General features: G+C 56.5%; 3 protein-coding genes across 3 annotated transcripts in view; 2 read left to right on the top strand and 1 right to left on the bottom strand.

The window, feature by feature from the left end:
* Window positions 1-382: 382 nt before the first annotated feature.
* Window positions 383-2,741, top strand: LOC126004262 (histone H3.3A). Its single transcript, XM_049770726.1, has 4 exons — window positions 383-474; window positions 837-971; window positions 1,086-1,239; window positions 1,397-2,741. Exons 2-4 carry the CDS (start codon window positions 844-846, stop codon window positions 1,523-1,525), a joined length of 411 nt encoding a protein of 136 aa, XP_049626683.1. The 5' UTR covers window positions 383-474; window positions 837-843; the 3' UTR covers window positions 1,526-2,741.
* Window positions 2,742-10,460: 7,719 nt separating this feature from the next.
* On the top strand, window positions 10,461-16,883 carry GALK1 (galactokinase 1). Its single transcript, XM_049770625.1, has 8 exons — window positions 10,461-10,680; window positions 11,473-11,662; window positions 12,088-12,207; window positions 12,346-12,481; window positions 12,630-12,811; window positions 16,062-16,212; window positions 16,305-16,467; window positions 16,578-16,883. Exons 1-8 carry the CDS (start codon window positions 10,516-10,518, stop codon window positions 16,647-16,649), a joined length of 1,179 nt encoding a protein of 392 aa, XP_049626582.1. The 5' UTR covers window positions 10,461-10,515; the 3' UTR covers window positions 16,650-16,883.
* A 154-nt stretch (window positions 16,884-17,037) lies between these two features.
* ITGB4 (integrin subunit beta 4) overlaps window positions 17,038-23,340 on the bottom strand; it is a 32,518-nt gene continuing 26,215 nt past the window's right edge. Inside the window, exons 27-39 of the mRNA XM_049768508.1 lie at window positions 23,021-23,181; window positions 22,631-22,811; window positions 22,388-22,525; window positions 21,108-21,290; window positions 20,710-20,841; window positions 19,750-19,986; window positions 19,509-19,667; window positions 19,112-19,255; window positions 18,438-18,626; window positions 18,101-18,256; window positions 17,657-17,821; window positions 17,457-17,576; window positions 17,038-17,370 (exon numbers count right to left, since the gene is read on the bottom strand). Of these exons, the coding sequence (XP_049624465.1) occupies window positions 17,231-17,370; window positions 17,457-17,576; window positions 17,657-17,821; window positions 18,101-18,256; window positions 18,438-18,626; window positions 19,112-19,255; window positions 19,509-19,667; window positions 19,750-19,986; window positions 20,710-20,841; window positions 21,108-21,290; window positions 22,388-22,525; window positions 22,631-22,811; window positions 23,021-23,181 (2,105 nt within the window). The 3' untranslated portion in view covers window positions 17,038-17,230. The remainder of the gene's footprint in view (window positions 17,371-17,456; window positions 17,577-17,656; window positions 17,822-18,100; window positions 18,257-18,437; window positions 18,627-19,111; window positions 19,256-19,508; window positions 19,668-19,749; window positions 19,987-20,709; window positions 20,842-21,107; window positions 21,291-22,387; window positions 22,526-22,630; window positions 22,812-23,020; window positions 23,182-23,340) is intronic.

Below are 23,340 nucleotides of genomic sequence, written 5' to 3'. Positions count from 1 at the left end.
CTTCATTTGCATTGACTTTCCATTGTCGAGCTTTGGAACCAAGGGAAGGATCCAAACCGCGTTCCATTTTATCCAATCAGAAGAGCCGCTTGGCGCTAAGCGCTGATTCGCCCATTCCTCGGTGCCTTGACCCAATCAGCGGGCGAGTTTAAGAGCCAATCAGCGGCCTCGGCCTCCACCAATCAGCAGCCGGGGCCGAAGCACGGCCTTTGTGTCGGGGATGTCAGCGCGTCGGCAAGGGCGCCCGCCAATGAGAAAAGTCGTTGGTGTATGCAAATGAGGTGCCTGTGACGCAGAGACGCAGCGTGAAGCGTGCGTATAAAAGCGGCGGCTTCGGGGGGGCTGGGGGCGCAGAGCGGTTGAGTCGTTGGCTGGTGACACTTGCTGGCTCGGGACCTGCGGCGCTCCCTGGGCAGCGGCGGCGGCGGCACCGACAGCGGCGGAGGGAGAAGCGGCCCGGGACCTCGACTTTCGGTAAGTGCCCGCGATGCCTCTGGCTGCCCGGAGGCCGCGCCGTGCCGAGCCCCGGCGGCTGCTGCGGATCCGCGGGCGCGGGGAGCTTTTCCCGAGGGGGCGAACGGGCGGGCGGGTGGGGGGCGATCGCGGCCCGGCTTCCTGCCCGCCGCCGATCGGGGGGTTCCGGGCCTTCGTCCGCCCGCCCGGGAGGTGACTGGCTCCTCCCCGCGGCCCCCCTCCCGGGCCCGGGGGAGGCCCCGCCGCTGCCACCCGCCGCCTGAGTCATTCGGGGAGTCACCCGGCGGGGGACCATCCGCCTGCCCGGCTGGGCGCGGGAGGGAGGGAGGGGGCCGGGCCGCGAGTCACCGCTGTCGCCGCAGGTGAGCCATGGCCCGAACCAAGCAGACGGCGCGGAAATCGACCGGGGGGAAGGCGCCCCGCAAACAGCTGGCCACCAAGGCGGCCCGGAAAAGCGCCCCCTCTACTGGCGGGGTGAAGAAGCCCCATCGCTACAGGTAGGTCGGCGGGCAAAGCAAGGCCGGGCCGGGTGGGCAGGATGCGATGAGATGGGGTTCACCCCGACCCCAACCCACCCCCGTCGCCCACGCCCACCCATCCGCCCCCCGCAGACCCGGCACCGTGGCGCTGCGGGAGATCCGCCGCTACCAGAAGTCCACCGAGCTGCTGATCCGCAAGCTGCCCTTCCAGCGGCTGGTGCGGGAGATCGCGCAGGACTTTAAGACCGACCTGAGGTTCCAGAGCGCCGCCATCGGGGCGCTGCAGGTAGGGGACGCACACCCCGATATGCATACACACACAGACACACACACAGATACGGACAAACATGCACCCCGCCCTGGGCTGGCAGGGTTCTGGGCTCCTCCCGGCTCCCGGCTGGTGGTGGCTCACGGTGCCCTCTCCCGCTCTGCCCTCTCTGCAGGAGGCGAGCGAAGCCTACCTGGTGGGGCTCTTCGAGGACACCAACCTGTGCGCCATCCACGCCAAGAGAGTCACCATCATGCCCAAAGACATCCAGTTGGCTCGCCGGATACGGGGGGAGCGAGCTTAAAAAATACAGCAAACACAAAGCAGCGAGGGCCGTTTTTATGGTGTTTTGTAGTAAATCCTGTAAAATACTTTGGTTTAATTTGTGACCTTTTTTTGTAAGAGATTGTTTATAATATGTTGCATTTGTACTTCAGTCATTCCATCTTTCACTCAGGATGAATGCAGAAAATAACAAAACAAAACAAGTGACTGTTCACAGAACTCAGTGATGTGAGCGCTGTTGCTCAGGAGTGACAAGTTGCTAATATGCAGAAGGGACGGGATGGGTGATCTTTTCTTGCTTCTCATGATGCATGTTTCTGTATGTTACCGACTTGTTGGGTAGCTTATTAAGGTACTAGAGTCGATACATGTGTACAGGGTCCTTTTGCAATAAAACTGGTTATGACTTGATCCAAGTGTTTAACAATTGGGGCTGTTAAGTCTGACCATACATCACTGTGATAGAATGTGGGCTTTTCAAGGGTGAAGATCAACAAGTCTTAACCACAGTGTAACTCAGTTTCCTTAAAAAGAAAAGAAAAAAGAAAAAAAAAACGTAAACCTGGCAGCTATAGAATACACTATGTGCATTTATAATAGCTATTTTATATATTGTAGTGTCGGCATTTTTAAATTAAATGTTTTACATTCGCATTTCGGTGGGGAGTCTTGTCATTAAGGCGTGTGTAATTGAGAGATGAGTTGGTTTCCTTTGAAGTAGACACTTTTTTTCTTTTTCCTTGTAGTGGTAAGACGCTTTTGCGAATTCTACCCCTTGCCTAAGTCCTCATTCTACCACATGTTAACTAACCCTCTAGCTGATAATGCAGAACACTAATGGGGGGGGGGTCTTATATTTATAAGGGCTCTAGAATATAATACAAGTTATTCACACCAGCATCATCTGTTACTAATATTCTAAACTAGTTCAGTGCAGCTTTCCTTTGTGTTGTGGTTAGTCTCGACTAAGCTGATTTCTCTACCAAGAGGAGACCTTAATGAAGCTCTTTCCTTTGATCTGTTTGCCCTTAGGGAGGGCGCACAGCTCCAGAGGATCGGAACTTCTGCCAGTTTTAGGATGGTTTTGGGTCAGGGTACATTTGGTGTGCTTTGCTCCTGGGGGAAACCCGGAGTGACGGCCTTCTGAGTGGTTGCAAACCTCACTCTTAAGTGGAAGTTTTGAGGCTAATTATGTAATATTGGCTAAATTTACAAATAAAACTTGTTTTCTTCAACAGTGTCAAAAACTTGATTGGCACCATCATCCAGATTCTAAGGTGTTTTAAAGTTGACCTTACTTTCGGTCCGTCTTGGTAGACCACGGAATCTCAGAAAAATATTCTAAAGCATGTGCCTGGCCCTCTGCCTCTCAAAATTTCTGAGATTGCCATACCTGCGGCATGAGCTTAAGTCTGTCTTCCCATCCCAGAGTTGTCCAGCGTAAATCCTTAGTGTAGGACATAGGCCCAGGGAAGGAAAGTTTTAGAGCTAGCTCTACTAGCAAATGCCCGGGTTTCCAGGAGGCAATGTTGGGTCTCAACCAACACTTTTTACACTGAAACTTTGGCAGTGTGAAAAATTGACCGGAATATGTAGGTGTCAGTGGGTGTGGGCAAATTAGTCATCAGCAAGCATGTGAACCTAGTAGTTTAGGAAGAGTTTGCTTCTATTAAAGACATCCGCCACTTGGAAACATCCCTTTTTCAAAAAACTAGAGATTGGGGGGAGGGGTGTCCACAGGTCAGAGTCCTGTAGAAAGTCAACTGGTTTTGCAGAAGGACCACTGTAACCTGCAGGGCCTGGTTTGGAACAAGCACTTACCAAAGAGGCCAACTCACATAGGGTTCTGGAAGGAGATGGAAGTCGGATGTGCCCTATGCAGGAGCCTCTGCCTGTGTCCAAGGGGTCTTCATCCCAAACCGCGTGCATAGCCCTTGAACCTCCAAACTGCTTCCTTGAGTGAAAGGTTCCTTGACTTGGTCGGGCAGCTTGGAAACAAATGGCTGTTTGGTGGCACTTGCAGCTCCACCGCCTGAGGATGAAGATGGTCTTCAGCCTACCCGTGTGGGCTATCTCCAAAGGCGATAAAGGTGATGATGGAACATTCTATTGGAGAAAAAGGGGGGAGCTGCCGAAGGTATCCTGTGCTCTTGATGGATGAGACAAAATAATAAAAGGTTTTGTTTGCCGTTGAGAAGTCCTTATTTTGTTAATGGTTTTCATTTGAGCGATATTCTAGGGGAATGTCTAGGGAGCCCAACTCTGCTGAGGGTGGGAGGGTGATCTTGGTGACACTTTATTGGGGAGGGTAACCTCCAAAGTACTACTCGGGTGCCCTGGCTGGTAGTGCTTGGGATACCACCGTGATCGTGGAGGTCTGACTCTTGATGGGGAATCAAATGGGGGGACTTGGTGCGAGCCCGGCCCTTTATGCCATCTCCCTGGCCTCAGATCCTATTTCTGTGGGGTTTTGGACCACAAATTGTGCTTGGGGCCTCTCCCAGAGGGGCACAGGGACCATGCAGTGCTCAGGGGTCAAAAATAGACCTACATGCAAAACTGCTCAGCCCCTTGACCTCCCTCTTATTTTTGGGCACTGGGCCACACCCAGTTGTGCTGGGACTACAGTGAGCCACATGTGAGGCAATTAAGTGCCTTCACGCCTACACACTGCCCCATCCCAACTACTTTGTTTTTATGGGCCACACCTGTCAAGTGCTCAGATTTTACTGGAGTGGTTGCGCTCAAGGATCACTCCTGGCAGCGCTTGAGACCCAGTGTGATGTGGGGGTTTGGGGGATACAAGCCCGTGGGTCACATGCAAGGTTAGTGCCCTCCCTGATGATCTTACTAGCACTCAGCCTACCTTCATTTTCTTTTTCCCTAGGTCTAGAAGACCATTTGTTTTGGTTTAGGGTCACACCTGGCAGTGCTCAGGGCTTACTCCTGGCTCTGCCCCAATCAATTCTAGCAGACTCTGGGACTACAAGATGAGGGAACAAACCTGAGTTGAGCAAGTATATCACTATCACTCTGACCCCCACTTCATTTAAGAAAAAAAAACTTGTTTGGGGGGCCATACCTGGTGATGCTCAGGAATTACTCTGGGGGGTACCAAATGGGATGCCAGAGATCAAAGCCTGGTTTCTGCATTGAGGCAAGAGCCCTCCCTATTGTACTATGGCTCCCATCCCCATGACAAAGCGAAACAGTGCTTTGTCACAGAACAGGTACATACATGCATGAACCAGGTGAAAGTCAGACTTAAGACAAAACCAACTCCTCAGTTTGACGTTAGTGGGCCACACTGATGATGCTCGGGGGCCCATACAGGCCTATACAGGGTACAAGGGCTGAGCCTGAATTGGCTGAGTGCATGGCAAGCACCTTGCCTGCTGCTCTCTTGGTGCTTCACAGTTCACTTTAAGATTTTGAAGGTTGAGGGGCCGGGCGGTGGCGCAAGAGGTAAGGTGCCTGCCTTGCCTGCGCTAGCCTTGGACGGACCGCGGTTCGATCCCCCGGTGTCCCATATGGTCCCCCAAGCCAGGAGCGACTTCTGAGCGCATAGCCAGGAGTAACCCCTGAGCGGTAAATTACCGGGTGTGGCCCCAAAAAAAAAAAACAAACAAAAAAAAAAAGATTTTGAAGGTTGGGGCTGGAGAGATTGCATGGAGGTAAGGCCTTTCATGCTGAAGAACGGTGGTTCGAATCCCAGCATCCCATATGGTCCAGGTGTGACCCTCCCAAAAAAAAAACAAAAAAATGATGTTAAATTGGGGTCGGATCTGTGGCACAAGCCCTAAGGTGTCTTACCTTGCCCGCACTAGCCTAGGACGGACCTTGGTTCGATGTCCGGGTGTTCCATAGGGTCCCCCATGCCAGGAGAGATTTCTGAAAGCATAGCCAGGGGTAACCCTGAGCATCGCTGGGTGTGGCCAAAAAACAATATCTTGAAGGTGTGGGGCTGGAGAGAGCACAGTGGTAGTGTGTTTGCCTTGAACTAAGCTGATTCGAACAGACAGTGGCTTGAATCTCAGCATCCTATATGATCATGATCCCCTGTGCCTGCTAGGATCGACTTCTGAGCACCACTGGGTATGGCCCGAAAACAACAAAAAAAATTTTTTTTGAAGGGGTGGGGGATGATGGGTCAAGCACTTCAAATACAACCCATTTCCTGATGTGTCTCCTTCAAAAAAATTCTCTGGGCCACACCAGCTGGAAGGAAGCACATCTGCAAGCACCCAGCACTCCAAGCCAGGGTTTGTTTGTTTTGGGGTCCCACTTGGCGGCGCTCAGGGGTTACTCCTCTCTCCATGGGGCCAGAGAGATAGCATGGAGGTAAAGCATTTGCCTCACATGCAGAAGGTTGATGGTTCGAATCCCGGCATTTCATATGGTCCCCTGAGCCTGCCAGGAGTGATTTCTGAGCATAGAGCCAGGAGTAACCCCTGAGCGCTGCCGGGTGTGACCCAAAAACAAAAACATCTCCTGGCAGGCTCGGGGACCATATGGGATGCAAGGAATTGAACCCGGGTCCATCCTGGCTAGGCTGTGTGCAAGGCAAATGCCCTATTGTGCTATCTCTCCGGCCCCCTCCAAGCCAGGGTCTTCCCACCACAGTTACACCTCCAAGTTGCTGCTTGACACCCCCACCCCCATATCTCATTGTAGGGAACAAGCTCTGAGCTGGGCAGCTGGGCTGCAAATTAATCCAAGACAATTGATTGGCTTACCCCAGCCTGGGACACTACTCTGGCTCCTCATGCCTAGCGCCCCATCAGCTGTACTTGCTGGCAGCAGATAGGGGAACAGGCCCCCTGGGTCAATTGCAGGCAAGGAACGAGGGGAACACAGACATGCTGGTCCATAGTCTGCAGTGGGTTCCAGAGGAAACTGGAACTTTTCTGTGGAACTTGAGAGATAATGAAGAGTTGCACACAGTCAAGCCAGTTTCGATCTCTGGCATTCCATAGAGACCTAAGTCCTGCCAGGACTCTGAGCGTGGAGCCAGATGAAAGCTCCGAGCTGCCAACCCCCCCCCCCCAAAAAAAAAAAATTGGGCTGGTGTAAGGTGCTCGCACTTAGATCTTGCCCAATCTCTCTGTCTCCAGTCTGAGGGCCCCCACCCGGTCCTGGTGCTCACCCAGAGGACCCCCCCAGATCTTTACTTCTCTGCCCCCCAGTAGACAAGAACGGGTGGGGTGGGCACCCCACGAGGAGACAAGGGCATACCCACCCCCAGCATTGGTGCCCAGGACGGGAGAGGCGTCAATGGCGCTGAGCTCTGGGTTTGCTCCTGCCCATGACAGGCTGGTGGCCGGCCTGGGCACCGTGTGGGCGTGAGGACAAGCCCTGCAGCTGGCCAGGGCAGGATGGCCAGGCTGTCACCTGGAGCTCGGGGCATGGGAGGGGTGCCTGGCACCAGCATATGGCTCTGGGCATGTTATCTTGGCAGTCCTACAACCCAGCTGGTTCAATCAGCACCGGGCACGGGGGCACAGACAGCCCAGTGCGTTCCCAAAAGCGGTCTGGCTTGCAGATGGGGAGTGTTCCAGAAGAAACTGGGGCTCCCGGACGATCCGAGGGCTTCGAGCAGCTGTGGCACCAGTCAGGTCTCTGCTGGTGCTGGGCCCTCCGCACCGTGTGCTGTCCCGGGAGCATAACCAGGGCCCGCTCCTGAGCACAGAGCCAGGAGAAGCCCCTAAGCCGAGCATCATCTGGGGTTACTCTACCTGGGCCCTTAAACAAACAGCAGCAACATAGGGCTGGACACGGTCTCCTGGACTGGGTCAGAGTGACCCTGAGCACTGTCAGTTGAGACACTTCTCAAAAAGAAACACAAATCTGGGGCCGGAGTGATAGCACAACGGTAGGGTGATTGCCTTGCTTGCGTGCGACCCACCCTGGACAGAAACCGGGTTCGATTCTCAGCATCCCATATGGTCCCCTGAGCCTGCCAGGAGGATTTCTGAGCGCAGAGCTGGAGTAATCCCTGAGCATTGCCGGGTGTGCCCCAACAAACAGACAGACAAAAAACAAAAAATAAAAAACAAAAAAACAACCCACATATCTAAACAAAATCCAAGAAGTAGTTAACTGCATTGAATGTTCATTCCTTGCCTTCAAGGAACCCGGGTTCTGACAGTCTTGGAGCTCCACCGCCCCCAGCACAGAGTTGTAACCCCTGAGCACCTCTGCAAGCTCAGCCCCATCCTGCTCCCTCAAATCAGTTTCAGTTTAATATGTTTGAAAGGATTTAACAAATGGACTGGGGAAATAGTAGAGTAGGGAGGGCGCTTGCCTTGCATGTGATCAGCTGGTGTTTGATCCCTGGAACCCCATACAGTCCCCAAGTCCTACCAGGAGTGATTCCTGAGTGCAGAGCCAGAAGTTAGCCTCAAAACAAAACAAACAAGACAGAAAGGATTTAACAACTAAGCTGTGAAAAGCCATGTTAAGCCCCTGCTTTGCATGTGGGAGGCCTTTGGTTTGATTCCTACCATTGTTTTTATTTTTCAAAAAGTGAGGAGGGGCAGGAGCAATAGCACAGCAGGTCGCCATTTGCCTTGCACTTGGCCAACCTGGATTCAATCCCTGGCATCCCATATGGTTCTCCAAGCCTGCCAGGAGTGATTTCTGTGCACAGAGCCAGGAGTAACAACCCCTGAGAGCAGCTGCGTATGACCCAGAAACAAAAAATAATTGAGAAGCCAGAGCAATAGCACAATAGAGAAAGCTCTTGCCTTTCATGCACTGACCTGAGTTTGATCTCTGGCACCCATATGTCCCCCCAGCATAACCAGGAATAATTCTGAAGCCCCTGAGCATCACTGGGTGTGGTTCAAAACAAAAAAAACAAAAACAAAAAATGAGGGGGTTGAAGAGATAGTATGAAGGGCAGGGCACTTGCATTGCATATGACCCACCCAGATTTGATCTCTGTCAGGTATGACTCAAGAGCCCCTACTAAGTCCCAACCATCACCTGGTATAAAAGGGAAGCTGAGAGAGTCACAGAGACGAGATGGGTCCAGATGCTTCTTTGCAAGTCCAGCCAATACCTTTGTTCTTGGAGGACCCTCGCCCAGCTCAGATTTGGGCATCCCAGCCGGAATGGTGCTGTTTCCCCACAGATTCATGTCCCTGCAGGACTGGGGGCTCCATCAGGACACTTTAGTCCTATTCAATGGCCTCCCCAAGCTGAATCGAGGGAAATATTCATCCAGCACAAAAGACAGACCTGGGGAAGCAGTGTTCCCTGTATGATGCCAACGTCCCCCAATTCTGTGATTGCTGAGCCCCGATCCCAGAGGAAGTCTTAATGGGCACGACTCGCTGCCTCTGAACACGTTTCCCATCACACGCTGGATGGTTTCGCAAGTGGAGAGTAAACAAACCTCCTGCCTGATGAAATCCATGTTTCCCAGTCTGTCTGGAACCGCTGGCGCTGCTTTCCCTTAGGTCAGCTATAGGCTCTCCAAGAAGAGAAACAATACAAAGGGGAGAGATAGAGCCAAAGCCATAGCACAGCGGGCAGGACGTTTGCCTTACACTTAGCTGACCCGGGTTCAATCCCAGCAGCCTGTAGGGTCCCCCAAGCCCATTAGGAATGATCCCTGAGCACAGAGGCACGAGTAAGCCCTGATTATTGCCGGGTGTGGTCTCCCAACAAAGGAAGAAGAAGGCTCTATGAAAATGAATGACAAAGGAGCCTGTGCCTGCCAAGGGTAACCCCTGAGCGCCGCCGGGTATGACCCAAAAACAAACAAACAAAAAAAAAAAAACACAAAAAACGTAGTTCTGTCAGGCAGATGAGACAGATTGCTACTTGGCCAACGCCACGCATATTTTACTCTCAGCTTTGTTTGGACTATTTCCGGTGGGGAGAATCCTTGCTCCAGACTTGCTTTCTCTAGGTGGAAATATGGCGTTTGGGGCCATTACAGCTTAGGGAGAGATCGGCCCACTTTCAGCTCCCTTCCAAAGAAAGGGCAGAGATTTGGGCTCAGAACATCAAAGCTGAGGGGGAACTGGAGCATGCCCAGAAGGGGGAACCTCGCTTGGCTTCCTCCAGTGGGGTGCGGTTTGAGAGGCACTGCTAGAAAGTTTCATTCATCTTAACAACCCAGAGACACTTTCTTTTTGCATGGGTGGGGGTGTGGCCACACATCTGGGTGCTCAGACACTTCTTAGCTTGGTATCAGGATCAAATTTGGGCCTCCTGCATGCAAGACATATGCATCTCCTCCCCTGCTTCTTCTCTCTCTCTCTGTCTCGCTCCCTCCCTATTTCGGGGGTGTTTTCCTTGGGCCACACTTTGCACACGTTTAGGGCTTATTCCTGGTTCTGCGCTCACTTGGGGATCGAACTCGGGTAAGATGTGTGCAAGGCAATCGAGTCTCCCTCCCTCTGCAGCCCAAGTGTCTTTGTACCCAGCTGGACATTATGGGGGGGGGGGGTAGTTCAGAAGGTGGGAGTGACCTCTCAGTGAAGATGTGGGCACTTAGAATGGCAGCTCAGTCCTTTCAGCCAGCCAGGCCTCTATTAGTCAGGGCTGTAAACCCTTCGCGTGAGGTCTCCCCAAAGTCGCTGCCCGCAAGAGCTGATGGTACCCAGGCCAGGAGGGAACCACAGGGAGGCTTGGGGCCCAGGTAGCCGGCGGAAGGGGCGGGGCCTGGACGAGAGGGCCGGAGGCGGGGCAGACACACAGGGGCGTGTCTTCGAGAAAGAGGCGTGGCCAGACAAGCTTTATGGGCGTGGCCATATGGCGAGATCGAGGGCGGGGCCTGTGGATCGGAAGCGAGCCCTGGGCGCCGGGGGCGTGGCCCGTGGCTCGGACGGGGGTGTGGCTAGTCCTCTTGGGGCGGGCTATGCGTCGCGAGGACGAATCAGGATGCTGGGGGCGTGGCCCGGGGCGGGGCGTGCAGGAATGCGGCCCCTCCCCTCCCCGAACCTCGGCGCGCGCGGACGGGGATCCGGCCCCAGCTGCAAGGGGGAGCGGAGCGTCATGGCCGCCTCGACACCGCCCCAGGTCGGGGAGCTGCTGGCCGAGGCCCGGCGGGCCTTCCGGGAGGAGTTCGGGGCCGAGCCCGAGCTGGCCGTGGCGGCGCCGGGCCGCGTCAACCTCATCGGGGAGCACACGGACTACAACCAGGGCCTGGTGCTGCCCATGGTGAGGTCCCCGGAGACCCCCAGAGCCGGAGCCGGGCCCGGGGGCGCCTGCCCGCCTCCCTGCCTGCGTGGACTGCGGGCGGCCGCGCGGAACTTGAACCCCGCGAGCTAGTTCGGGGGGCGAGCACGTGGGCGCGCCCCTGGCCCGGGCCTTTGCCCTGGGTGGGAGGGAGGGAGGGAGGAAGGAGGCTGGGCATGGGGGTGTCGACGTGCCCAGCTGCAACCCAGGCCCTCCCTTGGGTGCCTCCCTTCAGCACCCCCAGAACCCCCTCACTAGGTGGGGCCCCGACGGAGCGTGCAGAATGGGGCGTGCCGGGGCCTCAGGCCGCCACCACTCTGGGCTAACTAGATTTGGGTTGCAGCCTCGACTTGTGGGGCCCAGAGAGGGCAAGCCACCAGCTTAAAGGTGCATAGGAAGTTTCTTGGGGAGACAGCAGGCAGAGGCTGGTCTGGGGGTGTGGGAGCTGCCTCCCCACTGTGCATTTGGGCAGAGAGCATCCTAAACCGTCCCCAAGTCCTGTAAGCTCCAGAAGAGGCTTCTCAGATGCTGCTGGCCTGGGTTGGCCTTCTCTTCTCCCCCCACTGCCGCTCCACTGGGAGCCTCTTGCTAGGAACAAAGAGGGCAAAGTCCATATCTGTCTTTCAGAAGGGCTGGCCTTGACCCTGAAGACCCTGGGTAGGTGGGGGGGCAGGGCCCCAGACCCTGAGGTGGCTTAGCCCAAGCCACACCTGTTTCTTTTGTGCTTCTGCCTTGAAATCTTGGCTTTTTGCAAAAGTTTCTATTTCCCTCCAGGCACTGGAGCTGGTGACTGTGGTGGTGGGCAGCCCTCGCCCTGATGGCCTGGTCTCCCTCCTCACCACTTCAGACGACGCCGACCAGCCCCGGAGGTTGCAGTTTCCCCTGCCCACAAGCCAGCGGGCCTTGGAACCAGGGACCCCTCGCTGGGCCAACTATGTCAAGGGTGTGATTCAGCACTACCCAGGTATGGGGTCCCGGCCCCCCCACAGACGCAGAACTCACTCTTCCTGAACCTGCCACAGGAGGGTAGGTTGGCAGAGCCAATGCTCCCCATTCTGAGAAAACTGAGCTCCGGGACCTGCTGTAGTGAGTCGCCAGGAATCTGCATCAACCCCCCAGCCCACACTCAGGATGACTAGAAAGACTATTCCAGGAAAGAGCAGGAGGCCCCAGGGCCCCCTACTGACAGCTTGGTGACCTCTGACTGTTGGACATTGTTTGAGGCCAGAGAGATAGTGCAGAGGGCTGGGCCCCTGAGTGCTGCCAGGTGTGGCCCCTCTATACAGCCAGAAGAATGAGGACACAGGAACCTCTCTCTAAATATACCAGGTCACCCACCCACCCATCCAGGCAACCCACCTTCCTCTACCTTCTCCCTCTCCCCTGCAGCGGGTCCCCTGCCTGGCTTCAGCGCGGTGGTGATCAGCTCTGTGCCTCTGGGAGGCGGGCTGTCCAGCTCGGCATCCCTGGAAGTGGCTACATACACCTTCTTGGAACAGCTGTGCCCAGGTACCACCTGGACCCGGGGTCCCCCTTGTGCTCTGAGGGTCTCACCTTCCGGAGGTGGTGGGTGGGGGAACTCCCTTGAACTGCACCCTCTTGGTGCCCCTTTGTGCCCCCGTGTCACCTCTTCACCATGTGTCACAGACTCCGGACCCATATCTGCTCGGGCACAGGTGTGCCAGCGGGCCGAGCACAGCTTCGCGGGGGTGCCCTGTGGCATCATGGACCAGCTGATCGCACTGCTGGGGCAGAAGGGTCACGCGCTGCTCATTGACTGCAGGTCAGGCAGGGCCTTCCCTGGGACCTCCTGCCGCTGCCCCAGAGCTTCTGGGTAAAAGCCTGGCCCCTGCCCAGTGCCACCCCAGCTCAGCCCTTCGGTTCCTGTTGTCTGTTGTGCCTCCCTTCCCCTCTCCCCAACTCCATCCCAGGTCCCTGGAGACCAGCCTCGTGCCACTGTCGGATCCCAAACTGGCCGTGCTCATCACCAACTCCAACGTCCGCCACTCCCTGGGCTCCAGCGAGTACCCAGTGCGGCGGCAGCAGTGTGAGGAAGTGGCCCGTGCTCTGGGCAAGGAGAGCCTTCGGGAGGTGCAGCTGGAGGAGCTGGAAGGTGAGCATGGCCGTACCCCTCAATGCTGTCCACTGGGTGCTGCCCCCTTGCAGGGCTGCTGGGAACCTGGTGCTTGCTGGCCTGGGGAGGAGGAGTCACTGGGGAAGTGGGAGGAGTGATCAGAGTGTGGGAGGAGTCACTGGGAGATGGAGATCCAGTGGGAAATATGGATCAGCGTGTGGCAGAACCTTTCAGCCTCAGATCACAGCTCTGGGAGCTGAGCCTTTTCCTCACATGCTTCCAAACCTAAGCCATTTATTGGCCACAAAAGGCCCATCACCGACGTGATGCACCCCACTTAATGGAGAGAGGGCCACTTGGACATTCTAGGGGCAGAGGTGTTGCTTCCCTGTGTGCTGGGGATCAATCCTAATTTTCATATATAAATTATTGACCCTACCCATTGAGCCTTTTTCCTGGCCCCCAATCTGGAGAGTGTTCTAGTACATAGGGTGACTCAACATCTATCTCTGACTTAACATTCTTTCAGAGTCACACACAATATTTAAAAAATTCTCCTTTTTGGGGGCCCGGAGAGATAGCACAGTGGTGTTTGCCTGCAAGCAGCCAATCCAGGACCAAAGGTGGTTCGTTCGAATCCCTGTGTCCCATATGGTCCCCCGTGCCTGCCAGGAGCTACTTCTGAGCAGACAGCCAGGAGTAACCCCTGAGCACCACCGGGTGTGACCCAAAAACCAAAAAAAAAAAAAAAAAATTCTCCTTTTTGGGGGCCGGTGAGATGGTGCTAGAGGTAAGGTGTCTGCCTTGCAAGTGCTAGCCAAGGAAGGACCACGGTTCGATCCCCCGGTGTCCCATAGGGTCCCCCCAAGCCAGGAGTAACCCCTGAGCATTAAACAGGTGTGGCCCAAAACAAAAAAATAAAAAATTCTTCTTTTTTGGGACTGGAGAGATAGCATGGAAGTAGGCCGTTTGCCTTATATCCAGAAGGATGGTGGTTCGAATCCCAGCATCCCATATGGTCCCCCGTGCTTGCCAGGGGTAATTTCTGAGTGCAGAGCCAAGAGTAACCACTGAGCACTCCTGGGTGTGACCCAGCAGTCATGTTTTGGGGCCACAGTTGGCAGTGGTCAGGGCTTACTCCTGACTCTGAGCTCAGGAATCACTCCTGGCAGGGCTCAGGGTGGGATTCGAACAAGTGCTTTGCATGCCAGACTTGGGTTTCATCCTTGGTACCATATGGTTACCCCTCTCCACCAGCAAAGTTGGGAGCAACCCTGAGCACTTTCTGGGTATGGCCAAAATATCAAAATAAACTCCCCCCCAAAAAGTATGTCTGATTTATGTAAGGCAAGCACCCTCCCCACTTTATTATTGCTCAGGACCACCTCTATCATTGTTTTTTGGTTTTGGGGCCACACCTGACGGCACTCAGGAGTTGTGCTCAAAAATCGCTCTAGCAGGGTTGGGAGACTGTATAGGATGCTGGGGATGGAGCCCGGGCTAGTCTCAGGTTGGCCACATGCAAGACAAACACCCTACCCACTGTGCTATCACTGCAGCCCCCCATTTATCATCCTTTGGGGAACTTCCCTAGCAGTACTGGGAGTCATCAGGTTGTTAGGTCACACAATGGTGTGCCAGAACTGTGCTGCAGCCCTTTGATCTAAGTCTCTGGCCCTATATAGATTTCTTTTTTGGCTTTCTGGGTCATACCTGGTGGTTCTCAGGGGGGCTTCTGGCTCTACATTCAGAAATTACTTTTGGCAGGCTCAAGGACTATATGCCAAGAGTAGAACCTGGATTGGCTGCTTTTGAGGCAAATGACCTCCCTGTTATGCTATTGCCCCACCTTGGATATTTTTTTTTCAGGGGAAGAGACGGGTTGAATCAATCGCAGGGCTTGTGACATGCCAAACCTCACTGGCCCTTGACAGATATTTCATGGCTCCTGGTACACATGGCTAGTAGCATGTCTGTTTGATAGTTTGAAGGTTGTGTAAATATTAACTCAGTTTTCTCAGACTGTGCAACTGACCCATGGGATGTCAGGGCCCCACAGCTGGTGCAGGGCTGAGACTTGAACCTCAGCAGTTCGGCCTGCACTCCTTCCTCTCCCTGGAGGACTGCCTCATCCTTGACATGCACAGACCTACCCATCTACTCTTCAGGAGACATTGGCCAGGGACTCCCACCTGCCTCTGCTGCCCCTTTTTTCTCTTGGGGTCCCCTACCAAGGGACAGAGCTTTCTTCTGCTTGAAGAAGTGACCCCTCCACTCTCCTTCTTGCCCTTGTCTGCAACACCTCCTGGAATGGATTTTACCCTGCCTGCCTTTCTCCAGAAAGGGGAGATGGGGCACAGCCACCCTTGCTGCTGTGATCAGAGCCTGCACCCCCAATATCTACCTCAGACCTACAACAGAATTCACTTCCCCAATTGTGCATGCACAGACACATTTGCTTGTGCATTTGTATTCATATACACAGCCTAGGTTCCAAGGGCCTCATGACTATTGCTTGAAACTTATTTTTGACTTGCCCCCCCCCTTTTTTTTTTTTGCCATATCTGGTGTTGCTCAGGGGTTACTCCTGGCTCTGCATTCAGAAATTGCTCCTGGCAGGCTCCAGGGACTATATGGGATGTTGGGAATCGAACCCAGGTCTGTCCTGGGTCCGCCACTTGCAAGGCAAATGCCCTGCCGCTGTGCTATTACTCTGGCCCTGAAATTTATTTTTGGTCCAACCTGGCTCTATGCTTAGGAATCATTCTTGCCAGGTTTGGGGGACCAGATGGGGCTGGGATCGAACAATATTGGGATCCTCCATGGCAAGGCAAGTGCCTTTCCCATGGTGCTTTCCTGCCTTCCACTTGAAACATGTTCTCTGCTCCCTTTTGTTGAGGACAGTTTCACTCTGATCCCCCCCTTTCCTTCCTCCCTGCCTCTGGATGGGTTTCCACGTTCCCACAGCCCCCTTTCCACCACTCAACTGTTGATAGCTGTTCTCCATCAATCTTCAGCCTGAACCTCCAAGGCCTCCCAGCTTCAGCCCAACTCTCCCTTCTCTCTTGGCCTTCGAGGGCCAGGCAGGATGTGCTGGGCTGGTGGGGCCTCAGCTGCACCCCATTGGGCCCCTCTGGAAGCCAGCCCCTTGTTCCACCTCATTCACAAAACTCAGTCCCACTGAGGCCCGGCCCCACTTGACGAGATAGTCGGGTGAGAGGTCTGGAGCTGACTACCCCCAGTTACTGCTACACCTTCAGGAAAGCACTCCATGCCCCTTTCTCTGCAGCTGGCCGTGAGCTGGTGAGCAAAGAGGGTTTCCGGCGGGCCCGGCATGTGGTCGGGGAGATCCGGCGCACGGCACAGGCTGCAGCTGCTCTGAGCCGCGGGGACTACCGGGCCTTCGGCCGCCTCATGGTGGAAAGTCACAACTCGCTTAGGTGAGCCCCATCCCAGTCCCATCTCACTGTGTACTCCCTACCCTGGACCAGGGTGACAGATGCTAGATTGATCCCCTGCTGTGTCTCCACAGGGACGACTACGAGGTGAGCTGCCTGGAGCTGGACCAGCTGGTGGAGGCTGCGCTGGCCGTGCCCGGTGTGTATGGCAGTCGCATGACCGGTGGTGGCTTTGGTGGCTGCACGGTGACCCTGTTGGAGGCCTCTGCTGCTGCCCGGGCCATGCAGTGCATACAGGTGGGGGCGTACCCAAGGGCACAGGGAGAGTGGAAGGGTGCTGTGCGGAGAAGATGGGGACTTCCTGGGCCCCACTGTGCTCAGACCCATCCCCTCCCCTCTTCCCACAGGAGCGCTACAGCGGCACAGCCACCTTCTACCTCTCACAGGCAGCCGACGGGGCTCAGGTGTTGAGCCTGTGAGAGCCAACCTTGCCCAGGCTCCTGGCGGGCACCGGGCGGGCGCTGGGCCATGTGTCTGGATGCTCCAGGCCTCTGGCACCAGATCAATAAACGTGGCTCAGGGGCTGGAGCAATAACACAGAGGTCAAAGTATCTGCCTTGACTTGGCAGACCCTATGGGATGCTGTAGGGTTCTCTGAGCCTACCTGGAGTGATTCCTGAGTGTAGAGCCAGGAGTAAGCCCTATGCACCACCGGCTGTGGCTCAAATACCAAACCAAACCAAACACAAAAAAACCTTGTACCTCTTGATTCATCACCTACTTGCCTTCCTGAGACGGGGAGGTAGGGTGGGTTGGGGCAGAAGAGCCCCACAGCACTGGGATGCCCTTTTGAGGACAGGCCAGAGCTGGTCGCTAGCAACACCCTTTATTAAGTGCAGAATAAAGTTAGGCCCGTGTGTGGGTCCCAGTGCTTTGGTTACGGATGGGCTGGGGCAGGAGTGGGGACTCTGCCGGGCTTTGGGCTTTTTGGTAGGGGTCGCTAAATTGTCATCAGGTGTAGAGGGACTAGCTGCAGGGGGTGGATAGCCGGGAGGGGGGCTCAGGTCTGGAAGAACTGTTGGTCCACCTGGCGGCTGAGGGTCCCGCTGGTGGTCAGGGTCCGGCTCACGAACTCCTGTGTCACTTGCCGGGTGAGGGAGCCACCTGCCTCCAGGCGCTGGGACCCTAGGGTCATCCCATCTGCCGGGGAAGGAGGGGTGAGTGAGTGGGGGACCCTGAGTCTCATCCACCCTCACCCCTGCCCCACACCCACAGCAGCCACTCACCCAGGAGAAAGGGCTCCGTGGCACTGCCCAGGGTGGTGGTGGTGGTGGTGAGGCTGCTGTACTCGGGGGGCAGCGTGTGCTGGAAGAAGCCTGGGGCGCTGCCCAGCTGCGTGAAGTGGCCTGTGGGGACAGTGGGGTCAGGCCAGGGGTGCCCGACCACCCCGAGAGGCTGGGCTGGGGTCGGGGGGTTGCTGCCTCACCTCCATCCTGAGACTCAATGGTGATGATCCCCTCCCGCTCAGGCCCGAAGCCGTTGGTGGTCTTGGCCTGCACCTTGAACTTGTAGGGCACGTTTTCGCTGAGGCCCGGAACGGTCAGCCGGCTTTCGGGGGCATCGCCATCCACCACGAACGTGGTGGCCAGGTCTGGAAGGGGAACAAGCCCACTGAGCACCTCTGGGTTCTGGCCACGCCCCCCGGTCCAGCTGTCTTGGCCACGCCGTCCATACACTCTGGCCACACCTCTCGGTCCAGCTGCCTTGGATCTGACCTATACTCTGGACACGCCCCCAGTCCAGCTGTCTTGGACCCGTTCCAAGGGCACGCCCCGTAGTTCAGCTTCATTGCACCCAGGCCATGTCCCTTGGTCCCTGCTCCACCCTTAGCGAGGACCTCTGGCTGGGCCAGGCGCTGGCCCCGACTCACCTGCCCCGTGGGCCATTTCACAGGTCACCAGGTATCCCAGGATATCCCCATCCGGTCTGCGAGGCCGCTCCCAGCTCAGCTGCAGGGAGTCTGGGCTCAGCGCGGTGAACACCAGTGGGCCCGGGGCGCTGGGGGTGCTCAAGGTGAAGACAGAGCCTGGGGCCAAAGAGGAAGTGAGTCAAGGCCCACACCTGTTGTGACGTTCACTTGTCAGGCAGGGAGCCCAGGTTTTTAATTCCAGGACTGCAGGGTCCCCTCCTCCCCGCCAGTGTGGCTGGGTGTAGCCCAGAAAGGGAAAAATAAAGTGTGGGGAGTCTGAGAAGAGGGTATCGCTCACCTGGCAACGGGCAGAGAGGGCTCTGGGGGTGCACCTGGGACTCGATGGTGATGACTCCTTCCCGTTCGGGGCCCCAGCCCTCGGGGCTCAGGGCCCGCACGCGGAAGGCATAAGAGTGGTTGGGCAGAAGGTTCTCCACCACCACCGACGTCTGGCTGGGGTTGGCGATGCTTATCTGGTGCACCTCGCCTGGGAAGGGCCAGAACCAATCTCAGAGAGCCTGCTGATTTCTGCTGCCCTGGCATACTCTCCACCAGGTGGGTGTAGCAGCCCTTGGACCTCCGAGGAGGATTTGGTACCCAGGTCGGTCTGTACCCAGCTGGAATGATGACTTAGGATAAGGGGAGAGGAGCCAGGATCCTGTCCATTGTTGCTTGGATACTTTGGGGCTGGAGTGTTCTCTAGAGCTGCCTCTCCCCATGTCCCCACAGGTCAGCTCCAGGAAAGTCCAATTTTCACCCCCAAATCCACAGATCCAGTGAGTATATCCCAGCACATCCTGGCTCCAGCATGGCTGGGTAGGTATGACCCGCCTTTGGAACCAGGTTGTGGGGATAGGGCAGAAATGAGGCTGGAGGCTGTGTAAGGGCCCCAAAAGGAGGTCAGAGCAGCGTGGGGCTCGGAAGATCGATCCCTCCCCAAGGCTGGGTTACATGGACGGATGGGGCGCTCACCGCCATTCAGGAGCTGGTACTCCACGCTGTACCCCTGCAGCGGCTGCTCGCACTGTGGCTCCTGCCAGCTCACTTTCAGAGATGTGGGGCCCAGAGCCGAGAACACCAGGCGGCTAGGGGTGATGCCCGTGGTCGAGCGGGAGACTGGAGACAAGAAGGCTGGTCAGTCCATACCAAGCCCCTGGATGGGTCCAGCTGGCACCCACTTGGCCCCCTCATTCATTTGCCACCCTCACCCCGCCCCCCACCCTGCATAGCAGAGGCGGGTTAGGCACCAGCAAGGGTGAATGATGGGGTGAGCTGGCCTGGTGTGGCTGTGGCAGCGATGGATGGATAAATGGATGGATGGATGCGTGGGGCAGCGCGGCTGTGGATCCTGGGACAGCCACCTCAGTACCTGGGCCCCCTAAGGGCGCTGCCGGCTGCCCAGTCAGGATTATAGAGTCTCTCGAGTCCCCACAGGTGGGGGACCCCTTCACCTTCTCCCAGCTCCGGGAGCCCAGGGCCCAGGACAGCGGGAGCCTGGTTCTGCCGCCTTCCCAGATGGGAGGGAGGCCTAGGGCGGGACAGAGCACAGTGAGTGAGGGGTGGCAGGTGGGGCTAAGGCCCCGGGCACAGGAGGGGTGCGGGGGACTCACTGTGGGGTGGCAGGGAGCCCAGAGTAGTGCAGGCCCGGGGCAGGGTGGCAGGCAGTGAGCGCTCAGTGCGAGTCAACGAGTGGTAGTCGCGGGTGAGGGTGGCCGAGGAGCTGAGCATGCGCGGTACCAGGTGCGGGCTCAGGTGGGTGCCGTAGGCGGCACTGGCCACTGTCATCCTGTTCAGGGAGCTGGCACTGCCCGGGAAGGCCAGGTCCACACGTCCGTTTGCCAGGTGCTCTGTGGGTAGGCTGTGGGGTCACTGTGGGGTCCCTGAGCTGGCCTGTCTCCCCCAACCCTAAGAATTTGGACAGTTTTCCTGGGCCCTACTGAGACTCAGGAGCAATGTCCCTGGTCCCTGCATGCAGCCACCACAGTCTTGGAGCCCCGCTGACTCCATTTTGGGGGCTCCTGGGTTGGCAGCCCCACCTGGAGGAGGTGATGCCAGAACTAATGATCTTGAGTCGGCCTGTTTCCTTGGGGACTTTCACAGCAGATGTTGAGTAACAATGTTGGGGGGTCATTATCCCTCTTTCCAGGAAGGGGGGGTCCTGTGGCTCTGAGCACAGCCAGGGGTGCAGTCTGGATAGCCTGGGAGTCCTGGCTGCGGTATCACCTCAAGATTGAACCCCTGGGCTGCGGCTCCCATGTACTCTGGGGGGCTCAGGGGCATCCACCATCTAATTCTCCTGGGCCCCAACTTTCTGCGTCACAGAGGGAATAAGGGGTAGACATGAGGAGAGAGCCCTATGGAGTGGAGGGAGACCTGGTGCATCTGGGGTTCACTGGGATTGGGGGGGGTCTCACAAAGTTCTGGAGTGTCCCTGAAGGCTCAAAGGTTTAAAGATGGGCTCCCACAGGCCTGAGTGTCTGCACTCCTGCTATTGTCCCTGCGCTTACAATTGGTCCCCTATTTGGGGGCACCCGCAGGTGTGGCCAAGAGGGGGGCCTTGTGTGGCTCACCCGTGTCATCGGAGACGCTGGGCCTCTGGCTGCCACTCGGGGAACGCAGCACTTCGTCGCTGTACATGAGGTAACTGTCATACTCTTCCCCGCACTGTGCATCCACGATGGGGATGTCAGGAATGATGGGGACTGCGAGGTAGGGGGGAAAGGGGTGAGCTGGGCCCTGGACCAGTCCCAGACCCTGCTCCTGCTGCGACCTGGCTCGACACAGGCCCCACACTGCTATACTGAGCCCCACCCTCAGCCCTGGCTCCCCCTGTCTCAAACCTCAGCCCCGTCCCACACAGGCCTTGCCCTCAGCCTCCTCTCTGCTGTCCCAGGCCCCTTCCATGTGGGTTCTTCTCCAGTCCTCGGCCCTACCCCAGCTCCACCCCAGACCGCGCCTCCCTACTCACTGGACATGGGCCTCTTGGGCTGCGTGGCCAGGTTGATGAGCGCCTCCCTCTCAGGCCCCCAGCCTGCGCCGTTGCGGGCCTTGACGGTGTAGCGGTAAGGCTGTGACTCCCGCAGATTCTCGATGAGCAGCATGCGCTTGCGGGGGCTGTCCACCAGCACCTTCTTCATGGGCCCAATGGGGCCTGCAGTGGGGAGAGGAGGCCGGAGAGGTTGCCAGGGTTAGTTCTGGCCCTAGGAACCCCCACTTAAAATCTTGCACTGTAGGCCGGGGAGGGGAGTTGGGACAGGCTGTAGGGGGCAGTTTGCAACATGGAAGGCCCATGGAAGGATCCCCATGCAAGGCCATGCCCTAGAAGCTGGGCAGGAGTGTGCTTAGAACAGTACCAGCTCTGGGGACACTCCTTAAAGGACACGGCAGTCAGTCCACTGGTGTGTTGGGGCCCCCCTATCAGTGCTTCTCAAATAGTGAGGCAAGCCCCCCAGAGGGGCTCGAGGCTCCGTAAAGGAGGGCACGTTTGACCTTTGCAAACACTGTCATAACAAGCTAAGCCCCGTGTTTATGTCTCTGTATGTCTCTGGAGCTGAGAGTTGCTGTGTCCTGCTTCAAACTCCGTTTCAAAAAGCTCTGCATTGCAAAACGTGCTCATTGTAGCCATTCATCCAGACATCGCCTCTGATTAAAAAATCAGCTCAAATTATTTCATAGATTTTGTTTTACAGGTTAAAGTTTTTTTTTAATAAAGATACTATTTACAGTAGCGCGGGGGGCATGAAAAATGTTTTCTTCCTAGGGGGGCATGACAGAAAATAATTGAGAAGCACTGCCCTAGCTGTGTGGCAAGGGATTAGGCAAGACCCAGTACCCCATGGGCTTGCCACGAGGGGGCAAGTTGGTGACCCTGGAGCTGTCCTTCAGGAGGCCAGTGGAGATCACATGAGCAAGAATGGATCACCAACACCCCAGATTCCCATCTGCAAGGCTATGGTCCCTAGAGAAAGACAGAGACTCCACCATACCCGTGATGGGGACCAGAGAAAGGACAAAGAGCTGAAAGGCCCCATCTTCAAAGTAAAGTTCTGGAAAAGGACTGTGCAAAGCTTGCTCTGCGTGGCTGTGCAGAGGGTCCCACACAGGCACCCGATGTTGGGAACCACTCTGGCACTCCCACCTTTCTGGGGTCCCCAGGCCATCCTAACTAAGGGCACCTCTCTTCCCTGGGGAAGTCTCAGGCCTTCTGTCCCCTCGACCCCAGCCACCCGCACCCTGCCCGGTCCTTACGATTGTCCTCGTTGACCAGTCCATAGCAGACCTCGTAGGCCGTGATCTCGCCATTGGGCTCTGCCGGCTCTGCCCAGCTCAACTGCGTCACAGTGGGGGACACAACGTTGAAAGCCAATCGGCCCGGCTCGCTGGGTACTAAGGGGGGTAGCAGAGCAGTGCCATGAGTCGGGGAAAAGGGCCAGGCACACACAAAGGAGGAGGCACATTCAGAGATAGGGAAGGAAGGAAGGGCAGCCTCACCTTCTTGGTGGGTGCGGCAGGATACCAGGGTGCTGTAGGGCCCCTCACCCTGCGCCCCGTAAGCGCAGACCTTCATCTCATAGTCGCAGTGTGGGTAGAGGTTGGTGAGCTCCACAGATGGCACCTTGCTGTCCAGCAGGTGTGCTTCTGATTCGGGGTCCCCCTGGATCCAGTACCTAACCTGTGCCAGGGAGCATGGTTAGGGTGGGACAGCACCCCTAGGCTCCCCCCCCCCACACCCCTGGTGTCCCCTGCACAGAGAATACGGAGAGAAGAGACCCACCTGGGTGTGCACGTTCTAAAAACAGGCTTTCCTAATTCCTGGGGCACCTGGGCAAGCCCCATCCAGCCTGGCTGCAAACCCTCATCTTCCCCACCATCCCTCCTTACCCTGTACCCCATGGGCTTGCCACGAGGGGGCAGCCAATTGAAGTGGATCTTCCGGGACCCCGCGGCCTTGGCGTTGGGGCTCTGAGGAGCTCCTAGGTCCACACCTGATGGTGGGACGGCCCCTAGCAGGGTCTGGTTCATGAAGTTTCCATCCACTTCATCTACAATAAGTCAGAAGTTCAGAGCCCTTTCTTGGAGGTGAGGGCAGAACCACCCCCCCACCAGGGCTTCAGTTAAACAAGTGTACAGACCCACATCCCATGAAACTCTTTTCTTTGTTTTTCCTTTTTTTGGGGGTGCACATCAGTAGTGCTCAGGGC

Source organism: Suncus etruscus, chromosome 1, assembly GCF_024139225.1.
Source record: "Suncus etruscus isolate mSunEtr1 chromosome 1, mSunEtr1.pri.cur, whole genome shotgun sequence".
Lineage (NCBI taxonomy): Eukaryota > Metazoa > Chordata > Mammalia > Eulipotyphla > Soricidae > Suncus > Suncus etruscus.
Note: the sequence above shows the minus strand (reverse complement) of the source record. Positions and strands in the feature narration are given on the sequence as shown.

Coding starts and splice junctions, on each gene's coding strand:
- GALK1 (XM_049770625.1), top strand. CDS start 10,516: ATGGCCGCCTCGACACCGCCCCAGGTCGGGGAGCTGCTGGCCGAGGCC. Junction 12,482..12,629: donor GCGCTGCTCATTGACTGCAG/GTCAGGCAGGGC, acceptor ACTCCATCCCAG/GTCCCTGGAGACCAGCCTCG. Junction 12,812..16,061: donor GCAGCTGGAGGAGCTGGAAG/GTGAGCATGGCC, acceptor CTTTCTCTGCAG/CTGGCCGTGAGCTGGTGAGC.
- LOC126004262 (XM_049770726.1), top strand. CDS start 844: ATGGCCCGAACCAAGCAGACGGCGCGGAAATCGACCGGGGGGAAGGCG. Junction 972..1,085: donor AAGAAGCCCCATCGCTACAG/GTAGGTCGGCGG, acceptor CGCCCCCCGCAG/ACCCGGCACCGTGGCGCTGC. Junction 1,240..1,396: donor CCGCCATCGGGGCGCTGCAG/GTAGGGGACGCA, acceptor CCCTCTCTGCAG/GAGGCGAGCGAAGCCTACCT.